This window comes from Capra hircus, chromosome 5 (assembly GCF_001704415.2).
Source record: "Capra hircus breed San Clemente chromosome 5, ASM170441v1, whole genome shotgun sequence".
Classification (NCBI taxonomy): Eukaryota; Metazoa; Chordata; class Mammalia; order Artiodactyla; family Bovidae; genus Capra; species Capra hircus.
The window spans coordinates 48,662,430-48,685,079 of NC_030812.1; the positions used below are offsets into that span (position 1 = coordinate 48,662,430).

Sequence of the window (22,650 nt, forward strand, 5' to 3'; positions counted from 1 at the left end):
GGCTCAAAAGAAGGAACTTCATTTTTTTCCCAACTAGGAGAATAATGCCATAGAGAAGCTGCGCTTGGGAGGAAGACTATTAAATGCTGTTGGGATGAATATACTTGGAGCACAAGCCTCCTATAATGTACCTAGACCTGCTGGAACAGATACCTCTAACAGAGTTACAATTTATTTTTAGTCCTTTAATCCAGTGTGATGATCAGTTACTTAACAGAGGTTACTTCCACAGATACTTTGCTTTCATGGGGAACTGGGAAAGGGGAGGGTTCCCAATGATAAACAATAACTCTCTTCTCATAAACTCTTTGGTCAGTTTAAGCTGACAAACTATTACTAGGGGAAAAACTGGCAAGGGAAGATGGCAGAACCAAAGTTTAAGGATAGCACACTTATTTATCAGTGAAGTCCCTTGACTTGAATGCCTTTGGCAAAAGGACCAGGGAGCCATTAAGTTACTTATCACTAAGAAATTTAGCATGTGCTTTACCCTGAAGTTTGTTGAACATAATTAATAAAGTAAAGAACAGTTCCTCAAGCTGTCACACTATAACTTTAATTCCAGACCATGAGCTCCTTGTGGGCAAGGAAAGTCACTCATACTGGTATCTGCAGCAGTTAGGACAGTATGTGTTACATAACAAGGCAGTCACAGAGTGCTGACTGAGTGACCAGCTGGGTGAGGGTAAGATAACTGTCTCATGGATTTAACTGTAGAAATGAATACCAAATAAATACTTGGAGGTTGGTTTGGTTAATTCAGTGGTTTTATGACTATAAAAAGAGCCTTAATGTCCATTTTGCAAATTTGAAAGTTTCAAGATAGGATATAACCAAGTAACTCATACTTCTGTTTTTTTGTTTTTAGTTCCTTACTTTCAACTCAATATGGGTAGCTGTTCTTAAATATTACTTGTTCTCCCAATTCTCTAGTACCTAGTTAGTTACATCACAAAACTGAAAGGAAATGACATTTTCGTATCAACATGGTCAGGCATATACAATTCAGTGTGCTTATCTAACTTCCTCTAACCTTTTGTAGGAGCTCAGCTGAAAGGGGCTTCACATAAAACTGAAATGTAGTAATAGCTATTAATTGTGGATTCTTAGAAGCAGGTTTTAGAGCAAAGAGATCCCAAATATGTAACTATGTAACTGTTGGTCAAACTACAGTATGATACAGTATACTGTAGTATGTATTGGCTCTGAAACACCACCTAATTGTATGAAGATATGTAAGTTTTCCAAATACCTACCTTTAAGTAGTTTTTAAAAACTTTAGCATCAGGCTGCTGAAGTGCTTGACAAAACTCCTGAGGGGCCAGGAGGGGAGGAGAGATAAAAGAATGAGTCATTTGTAGTAAATTCATCAAAATTCAAAACCACAATATTCTTTTAAAATTGTGATAATAAAATCATAAAACTGACCATCTTAACCACATATACGGTACAGCACTGTTAACTATATGCACTGTCATGCACCAGATTTCAAGAATTTTTCATCTTGCAAAACTAAAACTCCACACCCACTGAAAAGTCCCCGTTCCCCCCTTTCTCCCCAGCCCCCACCCCCTGGCCACCAACATTCTACCTTCTGTTTTCTAAGAGTTTGACCACTTTAGATACTTCATTTAAGTGGAATAATATCTGTTTTTGTGATTGGCTTATTTCATTTAGCGTAACGTCCTCAAGGTTCATCCATGTTGTAGCATACAACAAAATTTCCCTTTTTGTTTTAAAGGCTGAACCATATCTGTTCTATGTATATACCACATTTGGCTTATCCATTCACCCATCAACAGACATTCAGGTTGCTTCACATCTTCAGTATTCATATTATAATTTATCAAAATTAACCTGAACAGTTCCTCACCAAAAAGGTTATAAGACATTTTCAAATGTAATACTTTTCAGACAGGCTGTTTTCACGTTAGAGAACATGGATGCTCTGGGGAAGATGGACTCTTGCCTCAGAAGGGTGAGTGGGACAAAAATTACATGGCTATGGCTGTTCTCATCTAGTAAAAGGGTAACTGCGAGGAGCCAGACCAAACGAAAAAGAGAAAATTCTCCTCAACAGAATTGTTCAAGAAGCGCAGTCAGATGCCATATGAGAAAAGGGAAAACTGGGAATCATTATCTTTTACAAGCAAATTATTAGATAGAAATATAATAACTTTGCTTCATTTAGGAACCTAGGAAACTATTTGAGCTCTTCAACATTGAGTGGTATATTTCTGTTCCTGATGCATTAAGATCATAAGTAATTAGTAGCATATCTTTTTATAAAATATTAATTTACTTATGTAACAAATGGTAAATGAGAAACTTAACACCCAAGTTAAAGATATGTCATAAAATTAGAGACCATAAATTAAAAATTAATTTTGTGAGTATTTTTATGTGAGGTCTATTTTTCATTCAGTTTTTTAGTGCCTTTTATAAAACAGCATTATTAAATACTATTGATGAAGAAACAATCCTAAGAATCTACACAAGAGATCCTAACTCTAGTTTCAATCGGGACTTTGATACCTCATTAGAACTATGTGCTATTGCACAAGAGGTCTGGATAACTAGATGCTCAGAGAACAACTGAATGCCATCATAAAAATGTGCCACTTACCTCAAAATATGATTTCAAATTCACAAGCTAAGCACAGGTGAGCTTGGCCTGTGTAAAATTAACCACCTGGTACAAACCTTCAGACCATGCACTCATGTGCCACAGTCCCTTCTGGCAGTCTGGGGAGCCTATTAGACCACTTTCAGAATGTTTTAAAAAATACTCTTAAAATACATGGGGTTACAAAGCAAACTAATGATAATGAATTATGCTTATGAAATATATTTGTGATATGTGGCAGAATAATAAGACTTACTGACTTAGATAACAAGGTCTAGTGGCTATTTCAAGATCTCTGGGACAATGTAATGTGATATAAAAATATCTGTGATTCCTATGAGTGACAAAGTCACAGGCAATGTGAATATTATTATGATCTGTCACCTACACAATGGTAGGAAATTAAATTTCTGTTAGACGGAAAAGAAAAAGACATTTTTTTCCCCCATTCAATTTCACAGACCCTCTGATGTTTGGACTTTGGCTATCCTATGTGTATTAAGTCAAGGTGAATGTAATAGTTCTGGCTTTCTTTTTTCTTTTAAAGCCTTTTTATTGATTTTGTTACAATAATGATTACGTTTTGGTCTTTTGGCCAAGAGGTATGTGGGACCTTAGCTTCCTGACCAGGGATGGAACCTGTACCCCCTGCACCAGAAGGTGAAGTCTTAACCACTGGACCACCAGGGAACTTCCAGGTTTGGCTTTCTCCAATCAAAATTTAAATTGAATTACAGTGGCTCAGTAGTAAAGAATCTACCTGCCAAGCAGGAGATGCAGGTTCAATCCCTGGGTTGGGAAAATCCCTTGGAGAAGAAAATGGCCACCCACTCCAGTATTCTTGCCTAGGAAATCCCATGGAGAGAGGAGCCTTGTGGGCTCCAATCCATGGGATCACAAAGAATTGGACATGACTTAGGGACTAAACAACAACTTCTTTAATTAAGATTAAGAGGAAAATCTGCTACAACAGCTCTTACCTGAATTATCTCTGGAGCTACTTGCAAGGAAGGCAGGTATTCCTGTTGAAGATACTGAACACATTCTGGGCCCTGAAAATTAAATTGGAACAATATGTGAATACTTTAAATACAATATGGTATTTTGATTAAGAACACAGATTCTAAAGCCAGACTGCTTTGAAGCCTGGCTCTAGCTAACTTCTAGTAACTTGGGTAGGTTACTTAATCTCCCTGAGCCTCAGTTTCTGAAAAAATGGAGTTATTGTGAGGATTGGATCAGTTAACAAACGTAAAGCTGCTAGAATAACACTTAGCACTCAGGACATATTAACATTACGCAGTGTTACGCGGTGCTAATGACTCAACAAATATTCTTTTAAATGCAAGAGATCACAAAACCAGAGTCTGACTCACAGGACTGAACAAGAAAGCAAAGAGAGGTGCTCCCAATCTATCAGAGTGGACTACCAGCACGCTGGGGGAAGCCTGAGGGTAGTGCCAGGGAAGTTAACATCTTTAGAAATGAAAATATAAGCAAGAAAGAATAAATGCTACATAGGAGATAACAGCAATAAAAGCACACCTCCTTCTTCCTGTTCAATAAACTAGGAAACAGGAATTTAGTAGCCAGGTGAGGAAACTAAGACACAGGAAGATGGGTGATTTGTCCAGTTTCTGTTAATTAAGTCTGTACTAAATACTAAATAAAGAGCAGGTCATTTGATATCTTAAACCATTGTTCTTTGTTGCCAACTGCTAGTACTTCTAGATGCTAAAACTTTCGGAATAGTTATCTGGCTTTTTAAGGGTAAACTTGGCAGAGGGAGGGGAGAAGAGTTCCACAAACTCACCCCTAATCTCCACCCCTTCTCAACACCTACAAAGGACTTAGGACACAGTTTGAGAACGCCTTTCTTATAGCACTCTGTTGCTGAGACAGTGGCCTCAACCGAATGCAATAAATCCAATACTCAGAAAACAAGCAAACAAAATCCCTGCTAATTTCATCTTCAAACTTGAATTTAACTTAAATGCTTTAAATGTTGATTACTCCAACCTAGTACAACTGAAAGGATGCTATCAAAACAAAAGCAATCCAACTCTCCTCAATGTACTTCTCCCTGCATTAATATCTGGATTTCTTGTTAACATTATTGCTCCTGAATCAAAGGCTTTCTTTATGTTTCCTTATCTACCTTGACTCCTGACCCACTAGCCTGATCAATCCAGGTCACAATTTAACGATCCTTCTAAGGACACTTGTTCCTGAGAGGAGATAATACTGGGCTGTTTGTGCAAGTTTCTCATATCACTTCTACTTTCCTTCTCATTTCTTTATTCTATTCCTCTCCCTGTACTAATCGCCCATTCACTGCTCATCACTGCATACAACTCCACTGTTACCACTTAAAAATGGGAGTACAGTTTTGTTTTCGTTTTTTTTTAATGAGGAAACGTAAACTTTGACCTCAAGAGGATATCAGTCAGGTAAATAAATGAGAAAATAGAAAAATGAAGTAAATAATTTTCAAATATAATGTTCCACTCGATTCAATTCTGTGTGTCTAAAGAACAACTCTGAGGACAAGATAAACACTTCTGAATTGTAAATATCATTCTTACTGTCTGCTATTCCTCATTCTCCTTGACTCTCTAGCATCCAACAATGTTAACCAGTCTTCTCTTTCATGACTCTATTCCCTAACTTTCATGCCTTTGGTTCTAGCTTTCTGTTGACTCTTGCTTTAGCCAAAGTTCTTTCTGTCCTGGTCTTAGAAAGTCTCATTCATTCCTACTACTCCATCTTAACAAACTACAACCTGAGAACTCCAAAACCAGTATTTAGTTCTAACTGCTTTTGACTCATGTTTCTAAGTGTTCTGTGTACATTTTTTCTACCTAGCTATTCTAAATTACAATCACTGCCTACTGACTTCCCAACTTCTCACATGAAACACATACCTAGTCCCAATTCGGTTTTTAGCTATTCTACCCCTATACTTTAGTTAAACAGGATAACATTATTCGTCACTAACTCTACACTGCAACACCTGATCTGTCTTCCTACACCTGTCACAGTATCTTTGCCCAGAGTGCCAGCTCCTCCTGGTCAGTCTAATGAATCCACAGTTGTTTCACAGTCTATAAAAAAACAGAAAAATACTCCCTCTTTTTAGTACTGACTTATATACTGCCTGGGCAGATCTGCTCATTCATCTTTAGTCCCACCACGTTACATTTAATACAAATGGATTAATTTACTATACCTCTATTAAAGTACTTACTTAACACATCCAATTGAGTTTTTAAGTATTGGTCTCCCCGATTCTAAGTGAAAGTTACATAGTCGTGTCCGACTCTTTGTGACCTCATGGACAGCCCATGGAATTCTCCAGGCCAGAATACTAGAGTGAGTAGCTGTTCCCTTCTCCAGGGGAATCTTCCCAACCCAGGGACTGAACCCAGGTCTCCCACATTGCAGGCGGATTCTTTACCAGCTGAGCTACCAGGGAAGCCCGATTCTAAGCTCCACAAATGTTGGGGCACTTTTTATTCATGTTTATACAGGACCCTTGCTGCCCCAAACACATAGCCCTTTCCTCCCTAGCACATAATAGGTGTAGAGAAAATGCTGGATTGAAAACCCTTCAAGTCTCTCTTGGAATCAAAAATTTAAGTTCAAACGAGGGAGTGGGATGTATGGAGACTCTGAACAAAACCTCACGTGTTTATTTTGGGTGGTTGAGGGAAGGTGCTGCTCACTAGATGACTTCAGCTATGAGGGACTGCTAGTCCTGTCCGGGCATCCTGGCTTTGAGAAGTCAGAGACAGAAATCTTTGTTTAAAAATTTAAAAAAGGACCTATTTTCAAATGCTGGCAATCAACTCCCTAATTAAAAACACTATATAAAGCAAACAACACACCAGCTAGATTCAGCCCAGAATCACTTATGATTTATACAAATTGTTAGGTTAACAAGGGGACTACAAACTTCTGAAGTAGTGAAGTGCTCTAACCAATTGGTAACACTAAGAAGTTGGACAAATCTGTGAAGAACCTACCAGGTAGTGAAACCGGGGATTGTGAAATTCTGGTTAAGATTTTTCTTATTATTTGTCAAACCAAACAAATATACATTTTAACTTTCTGGTTATCCCAAATGTGAAAGACAATAAAAGATACTACTTCTTTCGTTCAACCCCACCCTCACATCCAAGATAGTCGAAAGCAAAGTTAATCAATTTTCATAAAAGATAGTTTTCAAGAATAAGACATACGCAATTAAAACTATAAAAAATAAACATGCAAGCTGAAAATAAGGGGGCAGGAAGTACAAAGCTTACCCGTTTGAGATGAATTGTTTTCAGTGTCACCGCACACTCAGATAAAGCCTATGAAGAGCAAGTTTAAGAAATTTAATACAGTCAATTCTTAAATACTGATCCTACATTTCTTTCCCTCGCCACTGTTCACTAACATTTACTGCCAAAGAAAAGATGGAGAAAGGAATGGTAACAGACAGGCAAAAGGAACAAATGAGTTAGACAGAAAAATACAAAACTACTGTCTTAATGTAGTGCATTATAATTAAGAAATCAAGCTTTTACTTGGTCCTAGGGAAATGAATAAAGGGCAACTGCTTGACATTAAGCATTCTAAAGATGAGATTTGGGGAAACTAGCAAATGAGGAAGAGAAAGTTACTCTCTTAATGATTAAGAAAAAAAGAAAACAACATTAAGCACAAGTTTTAGAATGAAAGAAGTGGCAGGAAACTAGTAACCCAATCAAGCTTTAAAGAATGTTTGCATCGTGTACCCTTTCACAGTCCTAGAAAAAGTCCTGGTTGTTAAAATTGCAGGAGCTACATTTTATACAGTTAGCTTTAATATCAAGATTTAGGAAGAATTCACAAAAGGTCCAAATGGTATCATCAATGTTTAAAAAAATTTTTTTAATGAATATTCTAATTTGAAATTATTATTATTTTTTAAAGGCACTGAAATCTAATATAATCAGCCTGGCATTAAGGAAGAAATTGTGAATTAGAATACATGAGATCTAAGAAGGTCTAAAGAGATTCCTAGGTGCTTACCAATACTGTTTGTGCATCTGCCAGATCAAAGGTTTGTTTTAAAGGTGCTAGGAAACATGCAGGGACAATGTGCTTATAAACAAAATCAGCAAATCCCACTGGTCCATCTTTACCTCCTGTTAAGAAAAATTCAAATTTTCATCTTGTATAATAATGAAGTCATTTAATTTATCACCAGTGAAAATCAACTCCCAGCGCCTGTCTATGTTAGGACTAGGATCCCATTTCATCTCTCGTCTTAGGAAACAGGTTGGGGAATGAAGAATTTTTTTAAAAATTTTATTTATTTTTGACTGCGATGGGTCTTTGTTGCTGCGTGGGCTTTTCTCTGTTGAGGCACGGGCCCTACGGCATGCAGGCTTCAGCAGTTGCAGCTCCTGGGCTCTTGAGCACAGGCTCAATAGTTGTGATGCACGGGCTTAGTTGCTCCAAGGCATGTGGGATCTTCCTGGATCAGGGATCAAACCTGTATCTCCTGCATTGGCAGGCAGATTCTTTTACCACTGAGACACCAGGGGAAGCCCCAAGATTTTTTAAAAAAGAATTATCTTACCCCAGAGTTCTACCAACTTGGAAAGGATAATAAAACATGTTTTCTGAGCAATGGGATCTGGATATTCTACTGCTCCTTGAATAACAGTAACCAGCACTCGTTCTACATTCTCTGCACCTGAAGAGAAAAACCCGAGCTCAATCTGAAAAAGAACTAGAAAGGCAATCTGAAGTTCTGATTTCATATATAGTAACAAGACAAAAGCATTTACAGGGTTGATAAGAGCCCTCAATTTTTATTATCCTGGCTCTCTAAATTTCAAGTATAAAACATTGAAAAATTACTATTCCCTCATTATCCCGCCCTCTGGACTTCCATATAGCAAAATTCTCTATGTGGACCCCTGTAGTCCATTTTTGATAGCTTATTGACCAGAGACAATTCAATATTCAGTTACATAACTAATTGCTGGCCACAGTCATTAAATTTCTGCAAAAATCCCCCAGACACTAATGTGTTAATTTAAAAAAAAAAAGCAAAGTGGACAGTAAGATTCAATTGTCAGGTCAATTCTAGCAAGAAGCCATCACAGTATTACACTATGAAGGAATCAACTAATATAGCTTTAGGCAAACAAAGCACATTCTCTAGACTAAAACACATACTGGAACACACAACCAAGCCACAGTAAATATAAAAGGATAGAAATTATTTCAAGTATCTTTTCTGACCACAATGGCATGAAACTAGAGATCAATCACAGAAAGAAAAATGAAAAACAACTCCAGGGGATCTTTCTGACCCAGGGATCGAACCCAGGTCTCCCGCATTGCAGGCAGATGCTTTAACCTCTGAGCCACCAGGGACTCAAAAAAACAAACAAAAAAACACAGAAAACACACACACACACAAAAACAACTGTGGAAACGAAACAACATGCTACTAAAAAACCAATGGGTCAATGAGGAAATCAAAGAAGAAAAAAGAAAAAAGAATACCGAAGCAAGTGATAATGAAAAACTACCATACAAAAACCCACAGGATGCAGCAAGAGCAGCCTTAAGACAGAAGTTCCTCATGATCTAGGCCTTCCTCAAAAACACAAGAAAAGTCTCAAACAATGTGACCTACCACCTAAAAGAATTAGAACAAGAACAAACAAATCCTGAAGTCAACAGAAGGAAGGAAACAAATATCAGAGAGAAGACACAGATTAAATAGAGATTAAGAAAGATTAAAAAGGCAATAAAAGCAGGAGATGGTTTTTCGGAAGGGATAAACAAAATCAACAAACCTGTAGCTGGTCTCATCAAGAAGGAAAAGGATTCAAATAAACAAAATGAAAAATGAAAAATAACAACCAGTACTACAGAAATTTAAAAAAAATCATAATATTACAGTTATATAGCAACAAAATGGACAACCTAGAAGAAATGGAAAAATTTCTAGAGACATACAGCCTACCAAATCTGAATTAAGAAGAAACAGGTAACTTCAACAGACTGATTGTTAGAAGTGAAATAGAATCTGTCTTAAAAAAAAAACTCATGGCAAAAAAAGTCCAGGACCATTCAGCTTCACTGGGGAATTCTACCAAACAGACAAAGAACTTACACCTATCTTTTTAAAGTTCTTCCAAAAGACCAAAGAGGGGACACTACCAACGTCATTCTATGAAGCCATCATCACCCTGATACCCAGACAAAGACACTACAAAAAAAGAAAATTATAGGCTGGTATCTTTGATGACTGTAGACACAAAAATCCTCAACAAAATATTAGCAAACTGAAGCCAATAACACATAAAAAGGATTATACTCCATGATCAAGTAAGATTTATTTCAGGGTCACAAGGATGGTTCAATATATGCAAATCAATCAATGTGACATACCACCCCAATAAAAGAAAAGACAAAAACCACATGATTATCTCAGTGGATTCAGAAAAAGCATCTGGTAAAATCAACATCCCTTCATGGTAAAAACTCTCACCAGTGTGAGTACAGAAGGAGTATATCTCAACATAATAAAAGCCATTTATAACAAACCCACAGTGAATGTAATACTCAGTGGTGAAAAGCCAAAAACCTTCCTGCTCAATTTTGGAGAAAGAGAAGAATGTTCATCCTCACCACTTCTAGTCAATATAATATTGGAAGTCTCAGCCACAGCAATTAGACAAAAAAGAAAGAAAGAAAGAAAGAAAAGGTGGTATCCATACTGGAAGGGAGAGGTGAAACCGTCATTATAGGCAGATGACATGATGTTCTATATTGAAAACCTGAAGGACTCCACAAAAAAATATATTAGAATAAATGAGTTCAGCAAGGCAGCAGGATACAAGTCTAATATATAGAAATCTGTCACATTTCGTTAATAATTTCAGAAAAAGCAAAAAACAATCACACTTGAGATTGTGTCCAAAAAAATGTAAAAAACCACAACCAATAAATAAACCTACCAAGGAGGTAAAAGATCTATACGCTGAGGACTATAAAAAATTGATAATGGAAACTGAAGATGATTCAAAGAAATGGAAAGATATCCCATGTTCTTGGTTTGGAAGAATATTGTTAGAATGACCATACTACCCAAAGTTACCTATGGATTTAATACAATTTCTATCAAATTACCCATGGTATTTTTTGAAGAATTAGAAGAAATACCACTAAAATTTATATGGAACCATAAAAGACCCAGAATTGCCAAAGCAATCCTGGAAAAAAACAGAAGAAAGAACAAAGCTGGAGGCACACCCCTCCCAGACTTCCAACAACACTACAGAGCTACTGTAGTAAAAACAGCATTATAACGGCACAAAAACGAACATACAGATCAATGAAACCAAACAGAAGCCAGAGAAACACACAAACACCTACAGTCAATTAATCCACAAAGGCAAGATTATACAATAGAAAAAGACAGTCTCTTTGGTAAGTCGTGTTGAGAAAGCTAGACAGCCACTTGTTAATCAGTCAAGTTAGAACATTCCCTCATGCTGTACACAAAAATAAACGCAAAATGGCTTAAAAACCTAAATATAAGACATGACACCATCAAACTAAATCACAGCAATATTTTCTTAGGTCAGTCTCCCAAAGCAAAAGAAATAAAAGCAAAAATAAATGGAACCTAAACAAACTTATCGGCATTTGCACAGCAAAGTAAATCATAAATGAAATGAGTAGACTGGAAGAAAATATTTGCAAGTTATGAGATTGATGAGGGCTTAAATCCAAAATATGCAAACAGTTCACAGTACTCAATAACAAAAAAATAAACAACCCCATCAAAAACTGGGCAGAAAACCTAAATAGACATTTCTTCAAAGACAAACAGATGGTCAAGAAGCACATTAAAAAGATGTGCAACATTGCTAATTATTAGAGAAATGTAAATCAAAACTACAATGAGGTTATCACCTCACAGAATGGCTATCACCAAAAAGCCTCCAAATAATACAGGCTGGAGAGCGTATGGAAAAAAGGTAGCTCTTCTACACTGATGGTGGCAATGTACACTGGTGCAGCCAGTATGGATAACACTATGGAGGTTCTTAGAAAACTATACGTGGAGTTACCGTGTAATCCAGCAATCCCACTCCTGGCCATATACCCAGAAAAGATGAAAACTCTAATTTGAAAAGAAAGATGCACAACAATGTTCACAGCAGCACTATTTACAAAAGCCCAAACATGGAAGCAACCTAAATGTCTACCAAAAGATGAATGGATAAAGATGTAGGTTATATATACAATGGGATATACTCAGTCATCAAAAATAGTGGAATATTTCAATCTGCAGCAACATGGATGAACCTAGAGACTATCCTACTAGGTAAAGTGGGTCAGACAGAGAAAGACAAGTATTATATGATACCACTTATATGTGGAGTCTAAAACATGACACAAATGAGCTTATTTACAAATAAGAAACAAGACTCATAGACATAAAAAACTTATGGTTACCAAAGAGGAAGTGGGGAGGAATAAATCAGGGGTATGAGATTAAGCTATAAACTCTAGGGATCTCTTCAAGAAAATCAGAGATGCCAAGGGAACATTTCATGCAAAAATGGGCACAATAAAGAACAGAAACGGTACTGACCTAACAGAAGCAGAAGATATTGAGAAGAGGTGGCAAGATACACAGGAGAACTATACAAAAAAGATCTTCATGACCCAGATAACCATGATGGTGTGATTACTGGACTAGATACAGACATCCTGGAACATGAAGTCAAGTGGACCTTAGAAAGCATCACTAAGAACAAAGCTAGTGGAGGTGATGGAATTCCAATTAAACTATTTCAAATCCTAAAAGATGATGCTGTAAAAGTACTGCACTCAGTATACCAGCAAATTTGGAAAACTGAGCAGTGGCCACAGGACTGGAAAAGGTCAGTTTTCATTCCAGTCCCAAAGAAAGGCAATGCCAAAGAATGTTCAAACTACTGCACAATTGCACTCATCTCATACACTTGCAAAGTAACGCTCAAAATTCTCCAAACCAGGCTTCAACAGCACATAAACCGTGAACTTCCAGATGTTCAAGCTGGTTTTAGAAAAGGCAGAGGAACCAGAGATCAAACTACCAACATCTGTTCAATCATCAAAAAAGCAAGAGTTCCAGAAAAACATCTATTTCTGCTTTATTGACTATGCCAAAGCCTTGGACTGTGTGGACCACAACAAACTGGAAAATTCTGAAACAGATGGGAATACCAAACCACCTGACCTACCTCCTGAGAAATCTGTACGCAGTGGCTCAGAGGGTAAAGCATCTGCCTGCAATGCGGGAGACCTGGGTTCAATCCCTGGGTCGGGAAGATCCCCTGGAGAAGGAAATGGCAACCAACTCCAGTACTCTTGCCTGGAAAATCCCACAGACGGAGAAGCCTGGTAGGCTACAATCCATGGGGTTGCAAAGAGTCAGACACAACTGAGCAACTTCACTTTCACTTTCAAGAAGCAACAGTTAGAAATGGACATGGAACAACAGACTGGTTCCAAATTGAGAAAGGAGTATGTCAACAATGTATACTGTCACCCTACTTACTTAACTTCTATGCAGAGCACATCATGAGAAACGTTGGGCTGGAGGAAGCACAAGCTGGAATCAAGATTGCTGGGAGAAATATCAATAACCTCAGATATGAAGATGATACCACCCTTATGGCAGAAAGTGAAGAAGAACTAAAGAGACTCTTGATGAAAGTGATAGAGTGAAAAAGTTGGTTTAAAACTCAACATTCAGAAAACTAAGATCATGGCATCTTGGTCCCATTACTTCATGGCAAGTAGATGCAGAAACAATGGAAACAGTGGCTAACTATTTTGGGGGGCTCCAAAATCATGCAGGTGGTGACTGCAGCCATGAAATTAAAAGACACGTGCTCCCTGGAAGAGAAGTTATGACCAACCTAGCTGCTGCTAAGTCGCCTCAGTCGTGTCCAACTCCGTGCGACCCCACAGACAGCAGCCCACCAGGCTCCCCCATCCCTGGGATTCTCCAGGCAAGAACACTGGAGTGGGTTGTCATATCCTTCTCTAATGCATGAAAGTGAAAAGTGAAAGTGAAGTCGCTCAGTCGTGTACGACTCTTCAAGACTCCATGGACTACAGCCCACCAGGCTCCTCCGCCCATGGGATTTTCCAGGCAAGAGTTCTGGAGTGGGGTGCCATCGCCTTCTCCGATAGCATATTAAAAAGGAGAGACATTGCTTTGCCAACAAAGGTCTGTCTAGTCAAAGCTATGGTTTTTCCAGTGGTCATGTATGGATGTGAGAGTTGAACTATAAAGAAAACTGAGCGCCAAAGAATTGATGCTTTTGAACTGTGGTGTTGGAGAAGGCTCTTTAGAGTCCCTTGGACTGCAAGGAGATCCAACCAGTCTTCCTAAAGGAAATGCATCCTGAATATTCATTGGAAGGACTGATGTTGAAGGTGAAACTCCAATACTTTGGCCATCTGATGCGAAGAACTGCTGGGAAAGATTGAAAGTGGGAGAAGGGGATGACAGAGGATGAGATGGTTGGATGGCATCACTGACTCAATGAACATGAGTGTGAGCAAGCTCCAGGAGTTGGTGATGGACAGGGAGGCCTGGCCGTGCTGCAGTCCATAGGGTCGCAGAGAGCCAGACACTACTGAGCAACTGAACTTAACTGATGAGATTAACAGATATACATTACTAATGTATGAAATAGATAACCAATAAGGACCTACTATATAGAATAAGAACCTAGATTCAGTATCTTATAATAACCTATAATGGAAAATAATCTGAAAAAGGATATGTATATAACTGAATCATTTGGCTGTATATCTGAAGCTAACACATTGCTGGTCAACTTAAAAAAAAAAGAAAAAGGAACACTGGTTTAGGAAAACAGGAACTGAATACAAATAAATTCTAAGAGCGCTGAAGTGAAAGTGATCGCCACTCTGATAATAATGAACTGTCATCCTTGTGGCCAACATACAACTACTTCAAAAGTTCAGTGTTTGTTTATAATAGCCAGGACATGGAAGCAACCTAGATGTCCATCAGCAGATGAATGGACAAGAAAGCTGTGGTACATATACACAATGGAGTATTACTTAGCCATTAAGAAGAACACATTTTAATCAGTTCTAATGAGGTGGATGAAACTGGAGCCTACTATACAGAGTGAAGTAAGCCAGAAAGAAAAAAACCAATACAGTATACTAATGCATATATATGGAATTTAGAAAGATGGTAATAACCCTGTATGCACAACAGTAAAAGAGACACAGATATATAGAAGTCTTTTGGACTCTGCGGGAGAGGGAGAGGGTGGGACGATTTGGGAGAATGGCATTGAAACACGTATAATATCATATATGAAACGAATCACCAGTCCAGGTTCAATGCATGATACAGGATGCTTGGGGCTGGTGCACTGGGATGACCCAGAGGGATGGTACAGGGAGGGAGGTGGGTTCAGGATGGGGAACACATGTACACCTGTGGCAGGTTCATGTTGATGCATGTCAAAACCAACACAATATTGTAAAGTAAAAAAATAAATAAATAAAATCATAAAAAAAAAAGTTCAATGTTTACTTCAACTAGCTCTTGCTCATACAGATGCAAAACTGTGACAAATAACAGACAATTTAGGCACTGCATGCATCCCCACCTTGATTTGCTATGACTTCACTCATTCCACTGCCTGTGACTGTTTGCAGAAAAGCAAAGTAACTCCTCCGCAACATCTGCTTCTCTAAAGCAGCAGATTGGTCGTTTTCTTCTGCTGGTCGGAGCAAAACTTCAAATATTGCATGAAGAAGAGGCATGAACATTTGTTGTAAAAATGGGGATACCTGTATCTGAAGAGAGGAAACAACTATTACTATCTGAGAAATAAGAAAATTACTAACTTAAAATTTAGGAAAAACATGTTTTACACAAAGCTTTTTTCCAGTTTCTATATTTAGGATACATATTTATATAATTCAGCTAGCAAACATCAATATTAAGACAAAAATCTACACAGCATATACAGTACTGAAAGCCTCAAAAATCATTAAGTTCAAACCATTTCTTACAATTGAAGACTCAGGTTCAAGTAACATGGAATCAAACATATTCCACAATCAAATATTGTCATGGAATATTGTCAAATTTAAATTCTCAATAAATGAATTCCACTGCTAAATTAGGGCTTCCTTGATAGCTCAGTTGGTAAAGAATCCACCTGCTATTTCTGCTTTATTGACTATGCCAAAGCCTTTGACTGGGTGGATAACAATAAACTGTGGAAAATTCTGAAAGAGATGGGAATACCAGACCACCTGACCTGCCTCTTGAGAAATCTGTATGCAGGTCAGGAAGCAACAGTTAGAACTGGACATGGAACAACAGACTGGTTCCAAATAGGGAAAGGAGTCCGTCAAGGTTGTATATTGTCACCCTGCTTATTTAACTTATATGCAGAGTACATCATGAGAAACACTGGACTGGAAGAAACACAAGCTGGAATCAAGATTGCCGGGAGAAATATCAATAACCTCAGATATGCAGATGACACCACCCTTATGGCAGAAAGTGAAGAGGAACTAAAAAGCCTCTTGATCAAAGTAAAAGAGGAGAGCAAAAAAGTTGGCTTAAAGCTCAACATTCAGAAAATGAAGATCATGGCATCTGGTCCCATCACTTCATGGGAAATAGATGGAGAAACAGTGGAAACAGTGTCAGATTTTATTTTTGGGGGCTCCAAAATCATGCAGATGGTGACTGCAGCCATGAAATTAAAAGACGCTTACTCGTTGGAAGAAAAGTTATGAGCAACCTAGATAGTATATTCAAAAGCAGAGACATTACTTTGCCGACTAAGGTCCGTCTAGTCAAGGCTACGGTTTTTCCTGTGGTCATGTATGGATGTGAAAGTTGGGACTGTGAAGAAGGCTGAGCGCCGAAGAACTGATGCTTTTGAACTGTGGTGTTGGAGAAGACTCTTGAGAGTCCCTTGGACTGCAAGGAGATCCAACCAGTCCGTTCTGAAGGAGATCAGCCCTGGGATTTCTTTGGAAGGAATGATGCTAAAGCTGGAACTCCAGTACTTTGGCCACCTCATGCAAAGAGTTGACTCACTGGAAAAGACTCTGATGCTGGGAGGGATTGGGGGCAGGAGGAGAAGGGGACAACCAAGGATGAGATGGCTAGATGGCATCACGGACTCGATGGACGTGAGTCTGAGTGAACTCCGGGAGATGGTGATGGACAGGGAGGCCTGGGGTGCTGCGATTCATGGGGTTGCAAAGAGTCGGACACGACTGAGTGACTGAACTGAACTGATAGCTCAGTTGGTAAAGAATCCACCTGCAATGCAGGAGACCCCGGTTTGATTCCTGGGTCGGGAAGATTTGCTGGAGAAGGGATAGGCTACCCACTCCAGTATTCTTGGGCTTCCCTTGTGGGGGCTCAGCTGGTAAGAATCTGCCTGCAATGCACAAGACCTGGGTTCTCTCCCTGGGTTGGGAAGATCCCCTGGAGAAGGGAAAGGCTACCCACTCCAGTATTCTGGCCCAGAGAATTTCATGGATAGCTAAGAGTCAGACATGGCTGAGTGACTTTCACTTTCACTGCTAAATTAAAAATGAATTTATATGACTGAATTCTATGAAGGCTTTACATGGCCTTAAGCAAATACCTTAACTTCTCAGTTAAGTGTCTCAGTTTCTTCATCTATAAAAGAACAATACTTAACTTCCAAGGTTGTTACAAAATTCAAATGAATGTATAAGAAAATGCTCAGGACAGATTTTGAACATAGAAAACACTATCTTAAGTGTCAGCCAATTTCACTAGCCAGCTTATGCTTTGCTTAAATTTCCTTTTACGTAAAACGGACATTGAATTACTTTTAAACTACTTAAATACCCAAATTACAGTGCTTTTAACTTATTCGTTGACATTTAGTATCCAATGCAGTTTCATTTGCTTTTCTAAAACACCAAACTAATAGTTTTCTTCTGCTGCATAGAACAGAAAAGCTCTATTCTTATTAAATATCTATTGATCAGGCCCTGAGTGTCAGGGAGTATTGTAGACATTGGGACGATAAAAATACATATGTTCCATGCCCTCAGATAACTCATATTAAAAAAAAAAAAAAAAGTCAAATGCTAAAATATATCTAAAGAGAAATATAAAAGTCAGGAGATCTTAAAGTCAGGAAATTCTCTGACCTCTGAAGGTGTATGGTACCTTAAATTTGGCTGTAATCTGGTTGATGAGAGGAATGAATTCCTGGAGGTCTTTTGCTTCACAATCTTTGAGCATGTGTTCTGAAGCAGATGGAATGAAGGGAAGGACTTCTTCCTCCAGGCAAATAATCATGCGATGAAGGAAAGTGCGGACTCCACTCCTGAGAATATCCTTTTGTAAGGGACAACTGAGAGCTGGCAAGAACGTCTGTAAACAGTCCAGGTAAACTTCGGAACAGCCACATTGCTTCACAGTCTGCTTGTTGCTGAAAGCTTTGCTGGTTCGACTACATAAACAATGATCAGGTAACTGGTTTTAAGTTTATTCTTCAAGTGGTTTATGGAGTAATAAACAACAATGTACAACAAATTATAAAACTGACAAAACAAAGCAGCCAATTCTTTATTTTCCATGTCACAGTTATGTCCACTTTTAGCTAATGGTTGCCTCCAGTTACCATTCCAGAAAGGGCCCAAGTTAAATGAATGAAATGTAATTGATAAAATCTCTCAAATGTGAGCCCACCTAAATATTTTGCTAAAATCCTGCTGATAATATATGCAGTAAAGAGAAAAAAAAAAATCTATTTACTATGAATAGGCTCTACTACACAAACTGTAAATCACCAATTTATATTAGAAAACAATCTTAGAATTGAGTTATTTATACAATATCTCTAACACAAGCTTTTGCATGGAAGTTTTCTCTAAGTGCTTCTAATTAAAAATCACGGTAACTTTCATACTGTTATTCTTTACCAATAAAGAAGTATGTGTAGAGAGAGAAACAACAGTGTGGGTGGTTGGGACACAATGCAACAACTAATAAGAAGCCTCAGCACCTTCTCTTTAAGATTCCATAACAGATCCCCTGATGTCATTGGTATATATACTTAAGCAAATCTCCTTAAATACATTATCAACTTAAACCAGAGAAATCAGAGAAGTTAAGGATTTAGAAAGATGTCAAGTCAGAAATGCAGAATGTTATGAGATCTATTTCCTTCTTCAGCTAAATATCCTAATTTAATGAATTTAGAAATGTTTACACAATTCTCTGGACAATCCAGTTTTGGAAACATGACACACATGCCTCGTTATAGAAAAATCTAAGTAAATGATTTTGTATATATTGAGAAAATCACTTCGCCAATTTAAATGCCAATCTTCACCAATCACACTCACCTAGCAAATCCAACAGCATGGTTGAGACAGTCTGCTAGAGATGCCTGTCTTTCTTCGTCCTGTGCCAGCATCAATTTTTCTAACAGAATTTTAAACTTCTCCATGAGTGGAGTCAACAGATTCCTCATTAATGCCTGCTTCCGCTCTGCTGGATACTCACTATTAACAATTAGCACTCCAGCTGTCTCATAGATAAATAATTGATCGTCGCTGCTCAACAAAGACTGGTAACCATTCTCCTAAAATGAAATTTAGTCTTATTTAAGTTTTAATTTGTTCAGTTCCTCCCATTTAAAAGTAAAAGAGGGACAGAAGATGTAATCTATCACATGAACTCATTAATAAAAAGAAGATTGAGTACTTGTAAATAAACTGAATTAGAGGTCAAAAGATGAGGGGTCTATTGAGACGACATCATAAATGGTCATGTAATGTAATAATCAAGTTTTCTAACTTGTTTTACTTTTATAAAATTTATCTGTTGTTAGAAGGCTAAAAGTCAGTTACACAAAGTGCTTTGAAGGTTAAGACAAAGCCCACACAGATTAATATTTTAAAGTGTTTAAGATTTAAATAACAACAAACGCCACATAATAAACACATACACGAGTTGTTACTTTTGCACGTTTGAAAATAAGACTGCAAATGAAAAGATCTTATTCAAGTGTAAGCAAACATCCACTGACCCATTTTATTACTAAGTTTTGTTATTTTTCACATTTATGCAATCTGAGAGGCCAGGGGGAAGGGGAAAATATCAGAAGCCCTTCTACATCTAACAATAAAACTCCCTGTTAGGAAATTATTTACAAGCCTAGTCTCAGATAAATTGTGTGGTGGCCTTATTATATATATATATATACACACACATATATATAAGTATATGTATATTTTATATGTGTGTGTGTGTGTGTGTATACATATATAAGAATCTTCTATCTTTTAAAAGAGAACGTCCTTATTTTAGAAGTAACTAAAACACTTATTAAATAACACTAGGACCAATCACGGCTCTAGGAGTTGAGATCACAAAGTTAAAGTTGTTAGATAAATACACAGTATTTATACCCCTATTAAGCAGTCAACATTCAGTAAAAGCACTGTGAATCAAGTCTTTTTACACACTAAAAAAAGGTTACAGGCATAGTACAAGTTCTTGTTTCTATGTGCAATAAGAAAAACAAAAAATTTCTAATATCCATAAATATGGCATGGCTAAATATGGTTCTATGAGTCTTTTAATGTAGATTTCTTTAGCATGTAGGCAAATTTAACCATATAATTCACTAGTAACCTTTCATGCAATGAAATTAAATAACCCATATACTCTAAATACTGATACTTATTTTAAAAAACAAAATATTTTATGTTTAACATTTTTCAAGTGTGGCTCCATTAATAACTCTCACCAAAATGAAAAAAAAGTTAATGTCAGTAGTTTGCTGACACTGCCAGCATTTTACACAAAAACAGATATCAGTCAAAATGCGCTTACAAGGTATCTTTTAAAGATTATTTAAATCTTTCTAGTGAAATAAATAACCGAGATATTCAGATCAAGCAGTGTTGAAATTCTTTTTACCTCAAGCCAGAAGTTTAACAATAAAATTTCAGTCTACTAGTAGAAGTCACTGAGAAGCGCTTGTGTGATCACAGTACTAAACAGAGAATAATTTTGAAACTGAATATTTCTTCTCCAAAAAATACTTCACTGGCATTTAATAGTACAGAGAGCAGACCGTATCTCACACTGCTAAATCTATCAGTCAAATTTTGATTCCCTTCTATTTCTTTTTTTCCTCTTCTATTTCTAATACTGTTTATTTACTATACCTCAACAGAGTTTTAGTAAATAGATCTAAGCCCTACAGGCCCCCCCAATTTTCATTTAGAAAGAAAGATACTTACAGGTGGAGAAAGCTCTAATAAATCTTGTATTCTATTCAGAATATCCTCAATGAAAGGATTCATTTGTTTACTGAATAAAGGCAAAAAGGAAAACCACAATTACATAAATAATAGTGCTTGGAGAAGTGCTGAAATATCAAATTCCCCTTTAAGGCAGAACTAAAAAAAAGTTCAGTTCTAAGGTAGTCACATGTCACCATTCAGACTAGCTATGCTTTTTTAAAATTACAATATTATAACCTAAAAAAAGTAGTTTTCATACCTAGAAAAATGGTACTAGTAAAGAACAATATGACAGATTAAGTTAACGTATTTCCAAGGAATATCATCTTTAGAATTTCAAAGAAACCATATAGTTTTATCTACAGCAATAAAACTGTGAAATAACTAATGCCATTAGTAATGACAAGTGTTACATACAAAAATATTCAAACATATCAGTGTAATAATGAAGAAAGTACCTGGCTAAAGAGAAAGAAAAGAAAGCACAATACAAAAAGGAACATTTTTTTTGAAAGCCGAAGAACAGAAAGGACTAAAACTACCATAGGTTCTTAGATAATAAGTTACATCTTACTTAACAATCTTAAAAATAAGAATTAAACATAACAGCCAAAATGTTTTACTTACTTGAGAGATTTAACAAATCTGGAGAATAGGTAAGCGGTTCTGCTCCGGACTTTAGCACTGGAGTGCCGCAGACCCCTGTGATCTAAGAAAGCCATCTAAAGAGACAGAGACACTTTTACTATTTCTGTGCTTATTTACCACCTTTTACTGCTTTTATTGCTAATGTCATGACATGTTTTTGTTCACATCGAGTTTTACTTTTTCGCTCTGGAAGAGAGGAACCAGGTACATATAAGTAAGCCTACACTACACACAAATAGGTCTTTGAATATTTGTTTTAAATAACTGACTAGACACAAACTCCATTTTAAAGAAATGGAGGAGTTTTAGCATGTTCAGGAATTTTTGAGAGCTCTGGAAAAAAGTGATAAAAAAAGATAGAATACTATCTATTCATTAGCTGAAACACATCCAAAATAACAAAAGCTGAGAGTAAAGTGTATACTTACTAGTACACATGGAATGTGCTGAGGTTCAACTGTGAAAAACTTTTCGTATCTAACAACAGTTTCGAAGAACTCCAATGTCACAGATGTGTGCTGATAGGAACTAACTCCTGATGTTACCAGCTAGAGCAGGAAAAAGTTAAGAAATCTATCTTCATTTACTGCAACATCAAAATGTCCCTGTAATAATGTATATTAAACTCTAACAATTAAGAAACTCACATTAGCTTATATGAAAACAGAAAATTAGGTTCAGAATAAGTTGTCTTTAGTATACTTACAGTTCGCATCATATCCTGCAAAGCACTAGCTTTTGAAACATCACCTGAGAAGTGAGCACCATGAGATACTGGAAGAGCTTCTGCCAACATATACAGCAATCTTATTGCCACTTCAACTTCCATAAACCGTGTAGTCTGCCAATTCCTACCAAGGTATAACACATCACTGAGATCTGAATACAAACTTTCTATACAACTAGTGATGCACTGGATAAAAAGACACCAACAAAATTCTCTTTAATTACTAAACAGTCATAGCAATTGTTAATTCTGCCAGGGAACATTAATT

The 22,650-nt window shown here is 37.1% G+C and overlaps 1 protein-coding gene across 4 annotated transcripts in view; it reads right to left on the reverse strand.

Annotated features, from left to right (window-relative positions):
- Positions 1-22,650, reverse strand: part of XPOT (exportin for tRNA) — a 173,350-nt gene that overhangs the window by 1,725 nt on the left and 148,975 nt on the right. For all 4 annotated transcript variants that reach the window (XM_013963896.2, XM_005680222.3, XM_018047990.1 and 1 more), the window contains 12 exons: positions 22,362-22,506; positions 22,084-22,203; positions 21,635-21,729; positions 21,005-21,074; positions 19,097-19,335; positions 17,913-18,198; positions 15,343-15,532; positions 8,238-8,354; positions 7,685-7,800; positions 6,934-6,981; positions 3,607-3,678; positions 1,257-1,313 (listed from right to left, as the gene is read on the reverse strand). In XM_013963896.2, the coding sequence (XP_013819350.1) occupies positions 1,257-1,313; positions 3,607-3,678; positions 6,934-6,981; positions 7,685-7,800; positions 8,238-8,354; positions 15,343-15,532; positions 17,913-18,198; positions 19,097-19,335; positions 21,005-21,074; positions 21,635-21,729; positions 22,084-22,203; positions 22,362-22,506 (1,555 nt within the window). The remainder of the gene's footprint in view (positions 1-1,256; positions 1,314-3,606; positions 3,679-6,933; positions 6,982-7,684; positions 7,801-8,237; positions 8,355-15,342; positions 15,533-17,912; positions 18,199-19,096; positions 19,336-21,004; positions 21,075-21,634; positions 21,730-22,083; positions 22,204-22,361; positions 22,507-22,650) is intronic.